Raw genomic sequence first — 16,085 nt, 5'->3', positions numbered from 1 at the left:
GGGCCAGGCACGTGAAGGAAGCGTGATCTGAACTCCTCCAATAGAGCCAGTGCTCTACCAGGAAGGATGCTGGAGAGGCCAAGGACTCAACGCAAAATCTTAGGTGGATTTTGAAATACCAAGTGGGAATTGTAGGATAATGGCACTCTGGACTCAGGTACCAGCTCACAGGCCAAGACGCAGATGTGCAAGAGGGGTGAAGCTGGGTGAAGTGGGCCAAGACAATGCAGGACTTAGTATAGTGTATTTAGGATTCTAAAGATTACCCAAGAAGTTGCAGGGAGCCTAAGTATTACAGCTTTTAGAGTAAAATGATCAAATATATATTGAAAAAGATCTAATTAGACTCTGGGCAGCAAAGGAAGGTGGCTACAGCAGCAGTCCAGAAGAAATAGACTTGAAAATTACTAAGACACAGAATTGGCGAGCAGCTTGAGTCAGAGAAGAAAGAGGGGTCCAGTTTGCCTAAGAGGAATATGGGGTAGGAGGGCTGAATTCAATTTTGTACCTGTTGAGTTTGAGGTATCATGGGGACATACAAGAGTAGGAGCCTGGAGAAGAGGTGATCAGTTCTTGCCTGGGGTGGGGTGCCTAGAATAGGTTTATAGGATCTGAGTTGGGTACTGAAGAATTTAGCCTGATAGAAGAAAAGGGATCCAGGCACCAGGAACAGGAGGAGTCAAGGCTAAGACGTCAAAGCCCATGGTTTGCTCAGAGGTAGTGTGTGGACTGGCAAGGCCAGAGTGAGGGTTCAGATCAGGAAAGGGGCCTCCAGGCAGGCCACTCAGACTGAGGAGGAACCCAGGCATGGTAAAGAAAGAAGCTCTATTCAGTAAGGCCTGAGGAGTTCCTGAAGATTTGTTAGTAGAGAGAGAAGTGACAGAATCAGATGTGTGGCTAGGGGACTTGGAGGCACTGCAGCTAATGGTCATTTAGCTGAGATATGAAGCAAGAGCAGATGTGGCAGGAGTGTTAGGAAGAGAAAGGCAATGGCAGCCTTGAGGGCCATTCTGAGCCTCATGAGACATGATCTCTTATTCAGGCTGAGGGGGTCATGGTCCTGGGTTACTGGGTGAATATGATGCTGTTAAGGGTTAAGGACCACATCAGCAAGAAAGTCTGTAGAGAAGAACAATGAATGAGGACTGATCTCTAGACACCAGGGTCATGATGTTCCCTGTGAAATTGGAAAGTGGTGCGGGAGCTCAGGGGAAGGCTGTGTGGCTGCTTTGAAGCTTTAGTCTAAGAGCTCAACTGGTTCAACCATCTGTCCACGGAGAGGGCAGTGAGAGCACCACAGTGCTGCTCCCAGGACTGCCAAGTGGGCCTGCTGATGAAACGGAGCTTTCTGGTGGTGGCCTTTGTGGACTGCGCTCTGGTACATGCTCCCCCATGCTAAAGTGGAACAGACCCCTCGCCTTTCCCTTCCCAGCCTCGAGAGCTTGTCTGTGGTCAATGCACCTACTCTGGCGGTAGAGTTCAATAAATCTCTTCTGATACTGTATTAGCTCGGCACGGCTAGGGACTTCATCAATCTTGCGGTGCAAAATTGCTATTTCTCGATTTCTTCGAGCCTAAATGCAAAAAGGAGGCAGAGACAGTACTATTTGGTAAAAGGCCTTACATGTTCTCTAGGGAGTCAAAATATTGCCTGCACCCTGACCTGAGCCCAACCATGTGCCCTACAATGCAGGCACAAACTCCTGCCATCGGCTTAAAGGTCCCCATCTCAGATTTGGATTGACTTTCCCACTTTCCTAGGTGTGGGAGGAGGCGTGACTGTGAACTGAATCACAGAAGGCACCAAATGAATGGACCAGGAGGGAAGATACTGAATGGAAGGGCTTCTATGGACAGAGCCTGCAGCTAGCCCACCAGGCCCCCAAGGAGTCTAGAGTAGCCAGCTCCACCCTGCCAGGCGGGGACAGGCAACAACAGGAATGCTTCAGATGATGGGAAGCTATGCCACCTTGCTGCCTCCACATACATCCCAAATTCCTCATCCTGGTTAAAAAGCTCCTACAACCTACTCCTCAAATACTTTCTAGCATTTTCTCCCTTCCACGGACTCAGAAAACTGCCCTACTGACCGGGTCTGGGAGGCATGGCACTGCTGTGTGGTGTGGCATGGTGCAGGGGCAGCTGCAGGGGAAGCAAGCCGCTCACTTGTGCATGGCTCTCACTGAACACGTGTAGACTCCACACCAAGCAGGCTCTGAGTGCTGTCTTTCTTCTGTGCCTGCACCCGTCTGTCCACCACATCCTCCCACTCTCCTGCCTGTTTCGCCTGCAGCAGCAGATGTGAATCTCTAATTCACTGGGGAAATAGCAGCCTCCTGGTGGGAAACCCACATTCAGCTCTGGTGACCTAATCCAAAACTGGGTCTCTGCAGCTCTAGGGAGAGGGAGGGATGTATTTCTCCCTTAGGCCAAGGCTATGCTACCCATGGGTGCTCAGGCTCTGACTCCTGGTTTTCTTTCAGGAGTCTTAAGATACAACTCTTCAGTCTTTTACTGCATCTGTAACTTTTCACTGGCTACTGACCCTTCTCATCAGCATTTAAATACATTCATGTCCTCACTCCTTAAAAAGCCCTTCTTTAATCGCCGTCACCTTTCAGCTACCAGCCTCTCTTTTCCCTTTTACAGGGAAGAGAAATGTACTGAGAGCCAAGCACATGGGAGCCTCTGTCCACACCAGTCCCTCTTCAACCCACTGCGACTGGGCTCTCCCCAGTGCCCCACTGAACTGCTTTTGCCAAAGTCACTGCACACCTTCTCAGGGACACACCTAATGGACAATTCTCAGCTCCTAGCCTTCTTGATTTCTAGTGGCACTTCCCGTCCTCTCAGCTGAGCTCTCTGCTCGGCTCCCACAAGCCTCATGCACTTGTTTTCCCTTCTGGCTGCTCAGGCGCATCCTCACTGGGAGATCCCTCCTTTGGCTCTGTCTGTCCTCACACGTGCTCACCAGGGTGTAGTCTCAGGGCCTCTTCCACATTCCACAGCCCCAGTCCTCATCAACACTGCAGACACCCAAATCTCCAGCCCATACTATTCTGGAGTCAGGGCTGACAACCAAGCACTCCTTGGACATTTCAATGTGGTTGAGTATCCCAACTTTGAAAAGCCCCAAACAGATCTCATTAACACTCCTATTTATACTCCTCCTCTCGCCCTTAACCCTAGTCCATTCTTTCTCTTTTATGCTTCTTCTCTATGAATAACACAAATGTTATTCACCCTTGTGTCAGAAATTCCAGCATCATCCTTGACTCCTCTTTTTATCTCAATTGATACTAAGTTCCATCAGCTACAGCCTGCAATCTGTCCCATCAGTTCATTTCCATGCATTCTATAGCCACTGCCTAACTCAGGCCCTTGCCCTCAGAAAGCCACTGGCTTTACTGAAGCTTTCCCCTAGCCAGTCTGAAGCTGCCCTTAGAAAGCAATTTGCACATAATCTCCCTTGAACTTTGATGTATATATAGACATGTCTTGGTTCTCAAATAGCCAGCATGTCCAGGAGATGGGTCATCCTATTTATCAGTTCTGGGACCTGATCCAATGCTGAATACATATAAAGCACTCAGTCAAAACGTTTCCAAATATGCAGCTGTACTGTCCCGATTTTATTTAGTTCTGTGCCTCTTTAAAGATCAGTAGTCTGTAACACGGACAAATTTGACTCACTCTAATTTAACCCTCTCAGCTCAGCAAAGTAGGTGCCAGAGAGAGGGGAAAGGGGCTCTCACTGACCTCTGCTGCCCTTTGGCCATTCCTACCAGAGCCCGGCCTTTCCCTCCCAGAGAACAGAAGGTTGGCTTGAACCAAAGTGCGACACAAGAATTTTTGGCTTTTGAATTTCCATGAACCAGACCCCAGCAATGTAGTGGATTTTAAATGTAATTTTGACTCTGCATGAATTAAATTTTAGAGTTAATTTTGAAATCTATCTCCCCCATATTTGATGTCACTCTCACAAACCACCGGTTATCCAAACAAAGAAACAACCAGCTGAAATGGCATTCAATTTCAGAGGAACAGTACTAGAGCACAATTCTTGTTTAGTACTTGATGAGTACTGGGGAACTGGAATCCAGACTCTGGCACCTACCAGCTGCTTGACTCTGGGGAAGTACTCACCTTATTTGAGCCAATTTCTTCATAAAGAAAATGGGATGTAATATCCACTCTCCACCTGGGTAAGGATTAACTCAAAGGAGTGGTTGTGAAAGTAATATACCAATGTGAGATGTTAATACCAACATCTTAAATCACTGAGTTACACTCCAGATAGAAAGAAGACTGGTGAACAGCAGCCTCATTACTTATTTTCTCTAGTTCTTAGATATTGAGACTTTCTAGTTATGTCATAGGACATTTATACCTAGTTAGAAGCATTTATGCATATTTTTGTCCTTCTTTTACTCACCTGTAGTAAACGTATCTTGTAAAGTTTCTCTTTCTCCGTATTATACCGTCTGTCTAGGTCTTCCTAAAAATTGGAAAAGGCTGTAATTATCTGGGAATAGAAAACTTTCACTCTTTAATGGAGTCTTTGAAAGTTGAGTATGTTTTTATCATATCTCCCCCATCCTAAGGCCTTAAATTTCTCTTCTTAAATGCCCAAGTTTACTGTCTCAGTCCTGTCTCATATGAGACCCTTGATACCCTCTCATATCACGTTATAACAACTCTTCCTTCTGGGACCCAGGGCAAATCCAGTATTCTTAAGTGAAGTAACCTCCAAATGTATATGCCCTTCCCCTGCAAAAACCTACGATGATGTAGAGACAAATCATTAGTTAAAGAATGTGTTGTACTATGTCTGTGTTTGGAGATGATGCTAGTTTTCTGTTTCTACTTAGAGCTGTGTTATCCAATGTGATAGCCACTAGCCACAGTGGACAGTGCGAAACAGAACATTTCCATCACTGCAAAAATTTCTTTTGGACAGCGTTGATATAGAAAATAGAAACTAGTCCCTCATTGAACCCAGCAAGGTAAGAGACATGGCTGGATGGTTTGTCGCCTCAGAGAAAGTTACAAAAGGGGTCAAAGGAGCCCCTCCTTCCTCAGCATAGGGAATATAAACACACACCCCCACCCAACCCACCCAAGGGGCTCAGCTGCAGGCAAAATCCAACAGACTTCACTGTAAGAATGCTGAAGCTCATTCTCCTGGGAGATTATGAGGGTACAAAGGGAAGACGAACCCTTAAAGAAGGCAGATGCTTACAGTTTTCCTGCTTTTCCTTTCCTCCATTTCCTTTCCTATCTCTTTCTTCTGGAGGGTTTTGGAATGCGGGGAACATTGGTTTAACTCAGAAGAGGGTGGCAAACTACAGCCTGTGAGCTAAATCCTACAACCTTTGGCCCATTTTTGTAAATAAAGTTTTATTGGAACACAGCCATGTCCATTCATTTACAGATCAACTATGGTCACTACAGCAGAGATGGCTCACAAAGCCAAAAAGAGTTACTATGTGTCCCTTTATAGAAACAGTTTGCTGAGTCTGGTATATAATACAACAGGGAGAGAAGGTTTTCCTCTCTGTACCACCCCACCCCACCCCTCAGAGCCCGAGTGGTGACCAGCATATGCGGCCAACGCAGGCCTCTCCCCTTCCCAGCTGAGATGCCAGCATGAAAACAACATGCTTGTACACAGGACTGGAAGAAAACCCATCAGAAGGGTGACCTTCAGGGCCATTCCTGGTGAGACCCTGCCTCCATCTGAGGCCCAGCTGTATCAAACAGGACAATGCCCTGGAAAGCCTAGATGCGGAGTTGGCTGTAGAGCACATTAAAGGAGGCATGAGAAGCCATCACAGGAGAGTGGAAAGCTGGCCGCCTGCCCTCAGGAGACAATGCCAATCCTGAGCAGGCAGGTACTTACGTCATGAGTCATTGCAGAGGTCAAGGTACCAGGCGGCTCTCCACTGGAGACGGTCTGAAACAATGAAAACATAATAAACACCTCTCCTGAGCATTTGGGAATAGGACAGAAGCCAAGGATCTAGATGTAGGAAGGGGCCAGGCAGGGGCATAAGGGTGCAGCTGAGAAATGTGTTGATGTCCCCAGAGCATGTCTGAAGAGAGCAGAAAGGGAACTGCCCTTAGATGAGCCCCAGATTTTAAATTCTTCTTAGGTGTCTGTCAGTTACACACTAACACGGTAAACCGTACAGCTCTTTTTGAATTTAAGAATTTCACTAACAAGATGTGCTGAAAAGAGAAATGAGATCTTGAGAGTCTAATTTGTGCAAACTCAGAGGCTCAAAACTCAAACTGATGATTTGAGCTTTAAAGGTTTAAAGTTTTAGAAACAACAGGAGAGGTGGACTGTGCGACGATGAGCCTGGGATACCACTACCTCCTAGGCTCTCCTATTCTCCCATGCCAGTCCCCTCACAGATGTGAAGAGTTGTATGGCTCGGGTGAAATAATGCAACCACTCAGGAGAGTGAAAACGGCCCTGCAAGATCTTCGTCTCCCCGCTGGGCATGGCAGTGTCCTGTACAGCCATGGGCACAGTCCAGTGCAGAGTTCTATGCCAGGCAGCAGGGCATGCGGTCTGGTGCTGGGTGGCTGGACACTCTTGTCCTCCCTAAGCCTCAAGTTCCCTGTTTCTTACAATTTAAGGTTTAATGAAAATTCATGCTAGCTCCTTGGAAGATCAAGTCCTCTGTTCAGAGAACCAGCTGTCCAGGTGTGTTCCCTAAACCCAGACTGCTCCTGCAAGCCTAGGGTTCTTCTGTTAAATCCAACACTGCTCTCTCCTTCTTCATGTTTGTGGCTGACTTTTGGGAGTGGGGCATTATCCCTGAGCAGGAAAGGAGGAAGGTGAAATGAGTAAACTGGCAGAAAATTTAAGGAACGGGTGAGCAGGAAATAGAGCTCAGACTTTTCCCAGAAACATCTCCCTAAACAGACGGAGGCCAGAATTGTGTAATCTGGTAATTCGTGCCTGGGTTGCTGCCTTGCACACACTCTGCTGCCTTCTACTCCCAGAGGAAAGAGAGAAGAGATGGATGCAAATCTAAGAAGGTCACAGAAGGAAAACAGTTGAGGAATGTCTATTTACAGGACAAGTTAGCACCAGCGGTCTGCTCTTTGGTCCTCTAGAACTATCTTTTTCCCGTAATAGCACCTGAGAGTCTCAAAGACTAATTCAGAGCCTTTACCTTTTCATCTCCACATGGTGCTCTCTCAGCTTTCAGGTTTTCAATTTCTTGCTGTAGCCGTGTCATCTCCTCCTTTAAAAGTGACATGAACGTTTACAAAATTCAGACAAGCTAGTAATTAGATGCAATTATTCAACTATTTGGTCCACAAGTCTTATTTTCACATTTCATGAGTTTATTCTGGGACAACAAGCTAATGAGGTAGCTGCCCTGATCTCCAATTATCAGCCTGGGAAAGTTCTTTTCAGGAGGCTACAGGCAGCTATTCCTCCATCAAAAGAGGTCTTTCTTTCTGAAGGGCTGGTGAGGTATACAGTAATCACTGGGCATTGAAATGAACAAGTGATCTAGAGCCTAGTTCCAACTAGTCTTGTCTGTTTCCTCTCTCCAGCAGGCCTCAACCTTATTCAGCTGTCCATCTTCCAGCCTGGAGCTCTGCCTCATCAAGTACCTCCTCCACTTGCTGTCCTCCCTGGCCCTTAAGTAAGATCTAGCTTTTTGGTGGCTCCTGTGCTGAAGTGCCTTTTCCTCCCCTGGAGCTCACACGGAATTTGCCAGGCCTCATTTCCTATCTCACACTAGAGTCGCCAGAACATGCATCACCCCCACGATTAGACTACAAGTTTCCAGAAGGTGGCAGCCAGGACTTATACATAGGACACAGACATCCCAGGTTTTCAGGACAGCCCTGGTTTTGTATGATGTTACTCTTCACAAAGGCCGTCTGTCAACAAAATATATTTTTGCAAAAACTTCATAAGACTTTTCTTTCAAATACCAAAGTTAGGTGACATTGTTTGTTTTGGGGTTTGGCACAAAGTTACTAACCATGGTGCTCTATTCGGCTTATACAACTGACAAATAACTGCTGGATGAATCTGCTTTTTTTTTTTTTTTTGAGACAGAGTCTCGCTCTGTCACCCAGGCTGGAGTGCAGTGGCGCGATCTCGGCTCACTGCAAGCTCTGCCTCCCAGGTTCACACCATTCTCCTGCCTCAGCCTCCCAAGTAGCTGGGACTACAGGCGCCTGCTACCACGCCCAGCTACTTTTTCATATTTTTAGTAGAGACAGGATTTCACAGTGTTAGCCAGGATGGTCTCGATCTCTTGACCTCGTGATCCGCCTGCCTTGGCTTCCCAAAGTGCTGGGATTACAGGCATGAGCCACCGCGCCCGGCCGAATCTGCTTTTTAAACTGCACTGGATAGGATGCCACAACAGGACAACGGAGTTAAACCAAAAGATTCGGTAAGAGTCCCGGTTTATTTGCTGACATCAAACAACACTTACTCGACAATGTGCTTTAAATTCCTGTTCTTGACTTTTCAGATTTTCATTCATGGCTACAAGTGCTCTCAGGTTCTGTAGGATACTGAAGAGAAAAGACCAAAAAATGACATACGAAAATAAAAAATGACATACGGCAGGCCATTATGATTTTATGAATCACAGCTAAAAGCAGGTCTGCAGCTAAAAAAGGACTCTCTTTTTAATTTCCTTTCTCAGCTCTAAGAGTGTCTCATGGATTCTGCACAAATGATAATGACTTCCATTTAACTGACATTATTATTCATTTATAAACCCAAGACCATCATGACGGATCCAAGAAAACATTACAGGTTCCACAATTAAAATGTCAACTATAGAAACATCAATGAGTTTCAATAGTACCAGGTATATTTAGTGATACCAATTATTCAACTGTATTCGGGGCATATACAGTATTGAAAACTACGTTTAAAATCCATTTTGAAAAGGAAACAAGTTGCTTAAGGTCATTAAAAGCACTAATTTGACAACAAAAATATCAAATATCTGACAGTGCTTTGCTCCATTTCATGAAACAAAGGTTTCTAATTATAGAGTCAAGTTACCTGTGGGTACTTTTTGCTAAAAATGTTCATCAAACAAGCTCTGCTCATTCTGTGCCTGCAACTTTTTGATTTCATAGTCTCATTCAAGTAAGCACCTCCCGGGAGACTTTACCACCCAAATAGTCTGAAGCTAAAAAGGTCAAATGTTAAGTGCTTTCTCTCCTCTAATGCTCTAATGACAATTTATTCTACATGAAAGAACAAACAACTACAGCAGTTGTGTCTTGACAGAAAAGACTGCACGTTTTCTACCAAGGAGGCAAGAGCTGTTTAAAAACTTGTAACAACAGTGAACTCTAGGGAAGAGAATTGGGTGGCTGGGGACAGGAGTGGGAGGAAGATTTTTCACCATATGCCCTTTCTGTACTATGAAGGTATGACCATTTTGAAACATAGAAAAACAAAAAACTATGCTGCTTCTGCACACAAGGGGTATTGGGAGAAAGGTGACTAACCCAGGGCAGCCCAAGCACATCTCAGCATGAGAGAGAGTCACCACTTTCTGGATGAACAGTAAAATGATCTGATCTGCAGGCGCCAGACCAATAGCCTTTGGCTGCTTTGTTCTGTGTTTAAACAAATTAAGCCAACAAGTATCAGCAAAGTCACTTTCATCACAGCAAAAATAAGCGCATGCTGAAACCTCTTACCTTGGATCAGCTTTGGATTCTATCTTCTCGAGGGCTGCTTGCTCTTTGTCCAGTTTCTCACTGTAAGTCTTCAGCTGCAAGAGAGAATGAAGACCTGGTTCCTGGAGCCTTGGTAGCAGAGGTGAACAACTTCACCCTCTTTTTGTGAGGCAGATAATGACATTTTTTAAAGAAGAAATTTAAACTCGGATTTTAATGCGTAAAGTAGGTAATTACATCATACAACAGAATACTAAGCCAATATTTTAAAAAAGAATAAAGTAGCTCTTTTACAATGATCTCTAGTATCTACTGTTCGGTGAAGAAAATACCGACTGTTTCTCCAAACCTACACCCTTTGTACTTTTTGAATTTTGTACCATGTGAATGTGTTACTTATTCAAAAATTAAAAAAAAAAAAAGTTTTAAAAAAGTTCCAAGAGTTCTAGTTGAAAATAGTAGACTAAGCACAACTTGCAGCCACCCCTTCTTGCCCTAAGACCCCCAAACATCCAGACTATTACATTAGAACACAAGAGTTTAACCTCACAGGCCAAAAAAGATGGTTAACAGACAGGAATGGCCTCAGGAGGAAGCTGTGTGGAGTTAGCAGACGTAGGAAGGACTGGTATGCAGTGTTGGGGACCTGCATTAGGAATAGCCACACAGGCTAGGCAATGAAACCTGACTCTCTTAAACACAAGAGCTGGTGCTTAAGTCTCAGAGGCAGGGCAGGGTCCCACATAGTTGGTGATACCCAGCAGAAATGGGGAGTTCCCCAACCCAGAACATCAGTTACTACCGGCTGATCCCAGCAAACAGTAGGTAGATCCCTTCCAGAATAAACACAGGAAGTGGGCTGCATAAAATGGATGGATCCGCAGAGGTGGTAACCCGAAATTTTAAAATTAAAGATGAACACATAACCAAGGATCATCAAAGAGCTGAAGACAGACATAACCTTAAAAAAGATGTATAAATTCAACAAGTCAATTCTGATCTTAATAGTTATAGAGCAAGCAAAACTAGATACAATTAATGTGCTTAGACATAAAAGAATACTGCATAAAAACACTCAGCCTCACACACAGGAAATTAAGAGTTGTGACTGCTGAAGTTACAAAGCGGAGGGGCCAGCCAATCTCCTGGCCTTTCTGAAGCAGTCATGCAGCCTCCCCCACAGGTGTCAGGCACCACTGCTGTCTGCGACCTTCCATGCCCAGCTCTACTTTTCCCAGATTTACTGGAAAGACACAAGTCCTCTCTGCTTTTCAGTGCCACTAGGTTATCCTGGAAGGGCAGGTTTTGCTGAAGAGGTAAAATCCGGGAAGCCTGGAGTGAAAGGGTTCAGAGGGCTCATTCTGCTCACTCCTAACCTTGATAGGTAAGGAGAACCAGGCCCAGAGGTGAAAAACATTAATTACGCACAGGGTGACCAAATCAAGCTTCTTCAGAAGTTGTTCAGTACTAGGTTTTATACAGCTTCCCATTTTTCTAGATGGGAATTAGTCTGATTTTCTTATTAGACAGTAAGCTCCCAGAGAGGGCTCTGATGCCAGGCTGCCTGTATTTGAATCCTGACACCCCGCTGCATGGCCTTTGGCAAGTTATTTAGCCTCTCTGCCTTAGCTTTCCCATCTGCAAAAAGGAATGATGACTGCAGGAATGATATGCCCAGAACCATGTTGGCTGCTGTTTTCATTTGAGGATAGTCTTATTACTGACTTAAATCACACCTTCCACCTTTCTATAACATGAAAAGGGCTCAACAAATACTTGATTTAGTATTTAGTATAAAAAGCCCCTTTATAAGTCACTGATAGTTTATATCCTAAGGCATATAAATGTCTTAGAAAACTGATATCAAGATATTTTGCCTTTAATCTCTTCCAGACTGTTATACAAAGACAGATCCACGAATTGGCAAACTTCATGCCAGGGGCTCTGCAGCATTAAAAGTAACATCACAGAGGGCTCCCAACCCCCAGAGCTTGCCATCTAATCCATAAGGAATGCAGTCACAGAGCAATGTAAAGGAACCTAATCTGTCCAAAGGCAAAGCAGGCGTCTTTATGAACAATGAGAAAAAAATTATTCTAATTGCCATTCATGTGTCTGCCCTTTTGAAACATTCTGACAATAACTGAAGAGGTTAGTCCAGACCAGAACTGAAAAGCTTTGTCAGTTTACATCAAGGTGGCAAATTAAGTGCTACATATTGCTACAGAATAAGAATTTTAAATTGGTAAATGTCATGTGAATTCTAGAAAAGTAGGGATACTGGGTTGGTTTCAGAGACGTCTTTGAAGATCCTAGCTTCCAAATCGTCCAGGAAGTATGAGGTAGGGACCTTGCAGCGAGGTCCTTCCATAGTACAGCTATAGTCCAAGCACCAAAATCACAAGGAAGACAGCTTTTCAAGTCTGGATGAGGATAGTTCTCTGTGGAAACCAAGGGACAGAAATATCTACACACTGCTCATGACAGAGGTGGCAGCAGAGGTGTCTGTTCAGCAATCACAAGTGGGAAGTGAGCAGTGACAATGCTGATGTGAAGTAGCACATTTGCAACCTGGACTACAGACTGAATCGCAGGGTTCAAATGCACTCCCCGCCCTCCTTCTCCTCCTGCAGCCCTTCCCTCATTCTGCCTAGGAAATAACTGGAAATTCTGAACAATTATATCACTCTGAGGTTCTCTCATCTTTCAAAAGACATCTCACTCTCAAGGAATTCAGGATCTTAGAGCTACTATATAAGCTGCTGTTTGAGGGGCAGGAGCTATTTACTGTGAGTAACATTGTGAGTTCTTCTCTGTGCCCCACCCAGCCTGTCAGGCTCACCTTCCCAGGAAGCCTTTCTTGACCCTCACAGTCCACAGAGACCTCTCCCGCCAAGACCGCTAAGGGACTAGAATGTGGCAGTGTGGGCAAACTGATGACATGGGTCACACACTACCATGTAACTGTCCTATGTCCTCAAACTGACTGCAGCCTCTGAGAACAGGATCATGTCTCCCACACACGTCATTCCATTAATGGTTCAGGTCAAAAACAATTCTTGACAAGGGCCCATGGAAGAAGGAGAATCTATCTGCTCACCTCTGTCAGCGTTTTCTTGGCTTCATTATATCTGGCTTGTAGGCTGGTGTGACTTGCTCGCAGCTGTAAATGAAAGATAAAAGACATATGCTCTCATTTGATCCTTATGACAACACAGATATGAATTTCACAGATGAGAAAATGAAAGCTCAGAAAGATTTAAACTGAGCAAATGTGAATCAGAAAGATTTAAACTGAGCAAATTTTAAAAAGGTTGCCAACAACAAATGAAGAAAAAAACCTCATATTTAATTAGCACCAAGGACATGTCAGCTGATGTACTAGGAATTTTGCATAAATGATATCACTGAATCTTTATATTCAGTGAAAAAAGACACTTTTCTTATTTTACAGATGAGGAAATAAAGACTCAGAGCGGTCAAGTTATTTGACTAAAGTCCCATAGCTGATAACTGATGAGGCCCAGATCCAAATTCAAGTCCCTCTGACTTTTCAGTGGGGCTACAATCAATGCAGTTAACCCACTTGCCTGTTTGCAGAATACAAACAGCATTTCAGCACTTGAGATTCTAGCATAAGACTGGTTGGCAAATGATGACACATAGAAGATAGGATTCAGGACTTCAACACTAAGAGAATGAAAATAAATTATTTTTACTGTTCCAACTTACATAACTGTAAACTCACATCTTGAAAAAGTCAATTCCCTTTCTTTTGCTAAAACAGTATATCCTTGTGTCTATCAACTTTTAGAAATTCGAAAACATTCCTTTAAATGCTCAAAAGGATTGTGTATTTTCACTTTTAAGAAGGATACAAGGCAGAAAACCACCTTCAAACTTGTTATTAACTGGGTTCAAGTTAACCATGAGAAATTTTAACCTATATCTCAATGGTTATTTAAAAGTAACATGTCCCATCCTTGGGCCTGTAAGCAGCTTATTAAGAGTTATGTCACCTTCAGAAATCATTACTCCAATCTAGTTACTAGTCTTCATGACTGATAAATAGTTATAATTCCAACAAGGCCTATCAAGAAGCCAACTCAAGCCAAGAGCAATGTGATAAAGGAGAGAGAAGCAGGCGGGTTCTGGTGCCTCCCTTTTCAAAGAGAGCCATCTGTGCAATGACAACTTTTATTAACCTGTTTGTGTAACTGGGAGATAAGGGTACTCTGGGAAAAAGTTTAGTTTTCTCTTTAAATCCCAGTGTTTTAACTGTTGATGTTTGCTATGGTCTGAATGTTAGTGTCTGCCCCAAATTTGTATCTTAGAACCTAATACCCAATATGACAGTTTCAAGAGGTGGGGTCTTTGGGAAGTGAGGGCTCCAGCCTTGTGAATGAGATGAGTGCCCTTATAAATGAGATGAATGCCCTTATAAAAGAGGCTCAGTCTGGGCAACAAAGTGAGACTCTGCTGTCTCAAAAAAAAAAAAAAATTAGCCAGGCACAGTGGTGTTCCTGTGGTCCCGACTATGTGGGAGGCTGCGGCGGAAGGATTGCTTCATCCCAGGAGGTTGAGGCTGCAGTGAGTTATGATCATGCCACTGGACTCTAGCATGGATGATGCAGTGAGACCCTGTCTCAAAAAAATGAAAATAAAAGAGGCTTGAGTGGGCTCCCTCGCCTCCTTCCACCATGTGAGGAAGCAGCAACAAGGTATCATCTATGGACATCACACACCAGATCTGTTGGTGCCTCGATCTTGGACTTCCCAACCTTCAGAACTGTAAGCAACAAATTACCACGTCTAAGGTATTTTGATAGAGCAGCCCAAATGGACTAAGACAAGGTTCTAGGAAAGGTCCCCGGGATCTTCCCACCTGCTTCACCCACCTTCTTGTGTAGCCTCTCACCCCTGCACCCACCTACTCATCTGACATTTACCCAATGCTCTGCTCAAATGAGGTGTATGGGAGAAAGAAAAGAACATGACATTGTAACTGTGGGATTAAAATATGAGAAGAGACGGGGCAGAGCCAGGCCCAAGGAAAGAGAGTCAGCTCCCTCACCAGGGGGTTCAGGAAACCTTCACCAACAAAGACTTACCCCAGATGGATCTTGGCAGGGAAGTAAGAGCTTTCTAAGAAGAAAAGGCTCATCTCTTTTCTTTTCTTTAATTAACTAACAAGAGCTCTCTTTAATTCTTCATCTGACCATCTTTTCTTAAATAGGAAGTGTCCCAGTAGCTTAGCTTAGTTTTTATCTTGCTGGAGTCCTCCAGGATTCTCTTACCTCTATTTTCTTCTTCATCATTAACCCCTATGCTTACCCTAAAAATTCAGCTGCTGGTTAACACCACCTCTCTGGATTTCTCTTTCTTTCATCACTCTCAGGTTTCCTCTTAGCTACCTACCACCTGCACTCCATTCTATTCCTTTGCATATTCCCTCATTGGACCATGATATGATTTGGCTGAGTCCCCACCCAATCTCATCTTGAATTGTGGTTCCCACAATCCCCACGTGTCGTGGGAGGGATCAGGTGGAGGTCATTGGATGATGGGGGTGGTTTACCCCATGGTGTTCTCGTGATAGTGAGTTCTCATGAGAACTGATGGTTTTATAAGCATCTGGCATTTCCCCTGCTTGTACTTCTCCTTCCAGCCATCATGTGAAGAAGGACATGTTTGCTTCCCCTTCCGCCATGATTCTAAGTTTCCTGAGGCCTCCCTACCCATGCAGAACTGTGAGTCAATTAAACCTCTTTCCTTTATAAATCACCCAGTCTCAGGTATGTCTTTATTAGCAGGGTGAGAATGGACTAATATTTCCTTATTTGTATAATGAGGATAATAATAGTACCTCCCCTTCGTAAGGATGTTGTGCAAACTGAGTTAATTTTGCAAAGTGCTTAGTAATTAGTAAGCAATAACAAAGCACTTATTAGCCATTACTATTACTGACAGAGAGATGTCTGTGATAGAATACATGAAATAAAAACTCAATTTTGTAACCATACAACTCACTATCCCCAGGTGAGGGCATACGTGTTTGTAAAAGCCTAAAAAAGGATGCATCTCAGATGCCTTCCGCCTGTATGACCTTGTAAAAGAGGTTGTGGGATTTAAAGAGTTTGGAATCCCTCACATACTACAGATAGAAGCATAAATTGATAAAATAATTGATGAACAACTCAATAGTTTCTAGCAAAATCAAAAACGCATTTTTTGAGAAGTTAGGGGACAAGTTAAATAAATTGTGTCACATATATACTATGTCACACTATCCAGTAACTAAAAAGAATGAGGTAGATTTATATGCTTAAATTTTGGTTCAACCACTAAACACGCTATGTGACTACAGACAGACTGCTTAATTTCTGTGTCTC

At 44.0% G+C, this 16,085-nt stretch overlaps 1 protein-coding gene across 3 annotated transcripts in view; it reads right to left on the bottom strand.

Moving 5' to 3' along the window:
- CCDC93 (coiled-coil domain containing 93) overlaps window positions 1-16,085 on the bottom strand; it is a 94,696-nt gene that overhangs the window by 19,581 nt on the left and 59,030 nt on the right. For all 3 annotated transcript variants that reach the window (XM_054477313.2, XM_063647374.1, XM_054477316.2), the window contains 7 exons: window positions 12,794-12,856; window positions 9,715-9,788; window positions 8,481-8,562; window positions 7,191-7,262; window positions 5,903-5,956; window positions 4,436-4,498; window positions 1,466-1,574 (listed from right to left, as the gene is read on the bottom strand). In XM_054477313.2, the coding sequence (XP_054333288.1) occupies window positions 1,466-1,574; window positions 4,436-4,498; window positions 5,903-5,956; window positions 7,191-7,262; window positions 8,481-8,562; window positions 9,715-9,788; window positions 12,794-12,856 (517 nt within the window). The remainder of the gene's footprint in view (window positions 1-1,465; window positions 1,575-4,435; window positions 4,499-5,902; window positions 5,957-7,190; window positions 7,263-8,480; window positions 8,563-9,714; window positions 9,789-12,793; window positions 12,857-16,085) is intronic.

The sequence above is a fragment of the Pongo pygmaeus genome, chromosome 11 (genome assembly GCF_028885625.2).
Source record: "Pongo pygmaeus isolate AG05252 chromosome 11, NHGRI_mPonPyg2-v2.0_pri, whole genome shotgun sequence".
NCBI lineage: Eukaryota > Metazoa > Chordata > Mammalia > Primates > Hominidae > Pongo > Pongo pygmaeus.
This window is presented reverse-complemented; position numbering and strand designations above follow the sequence as displayed.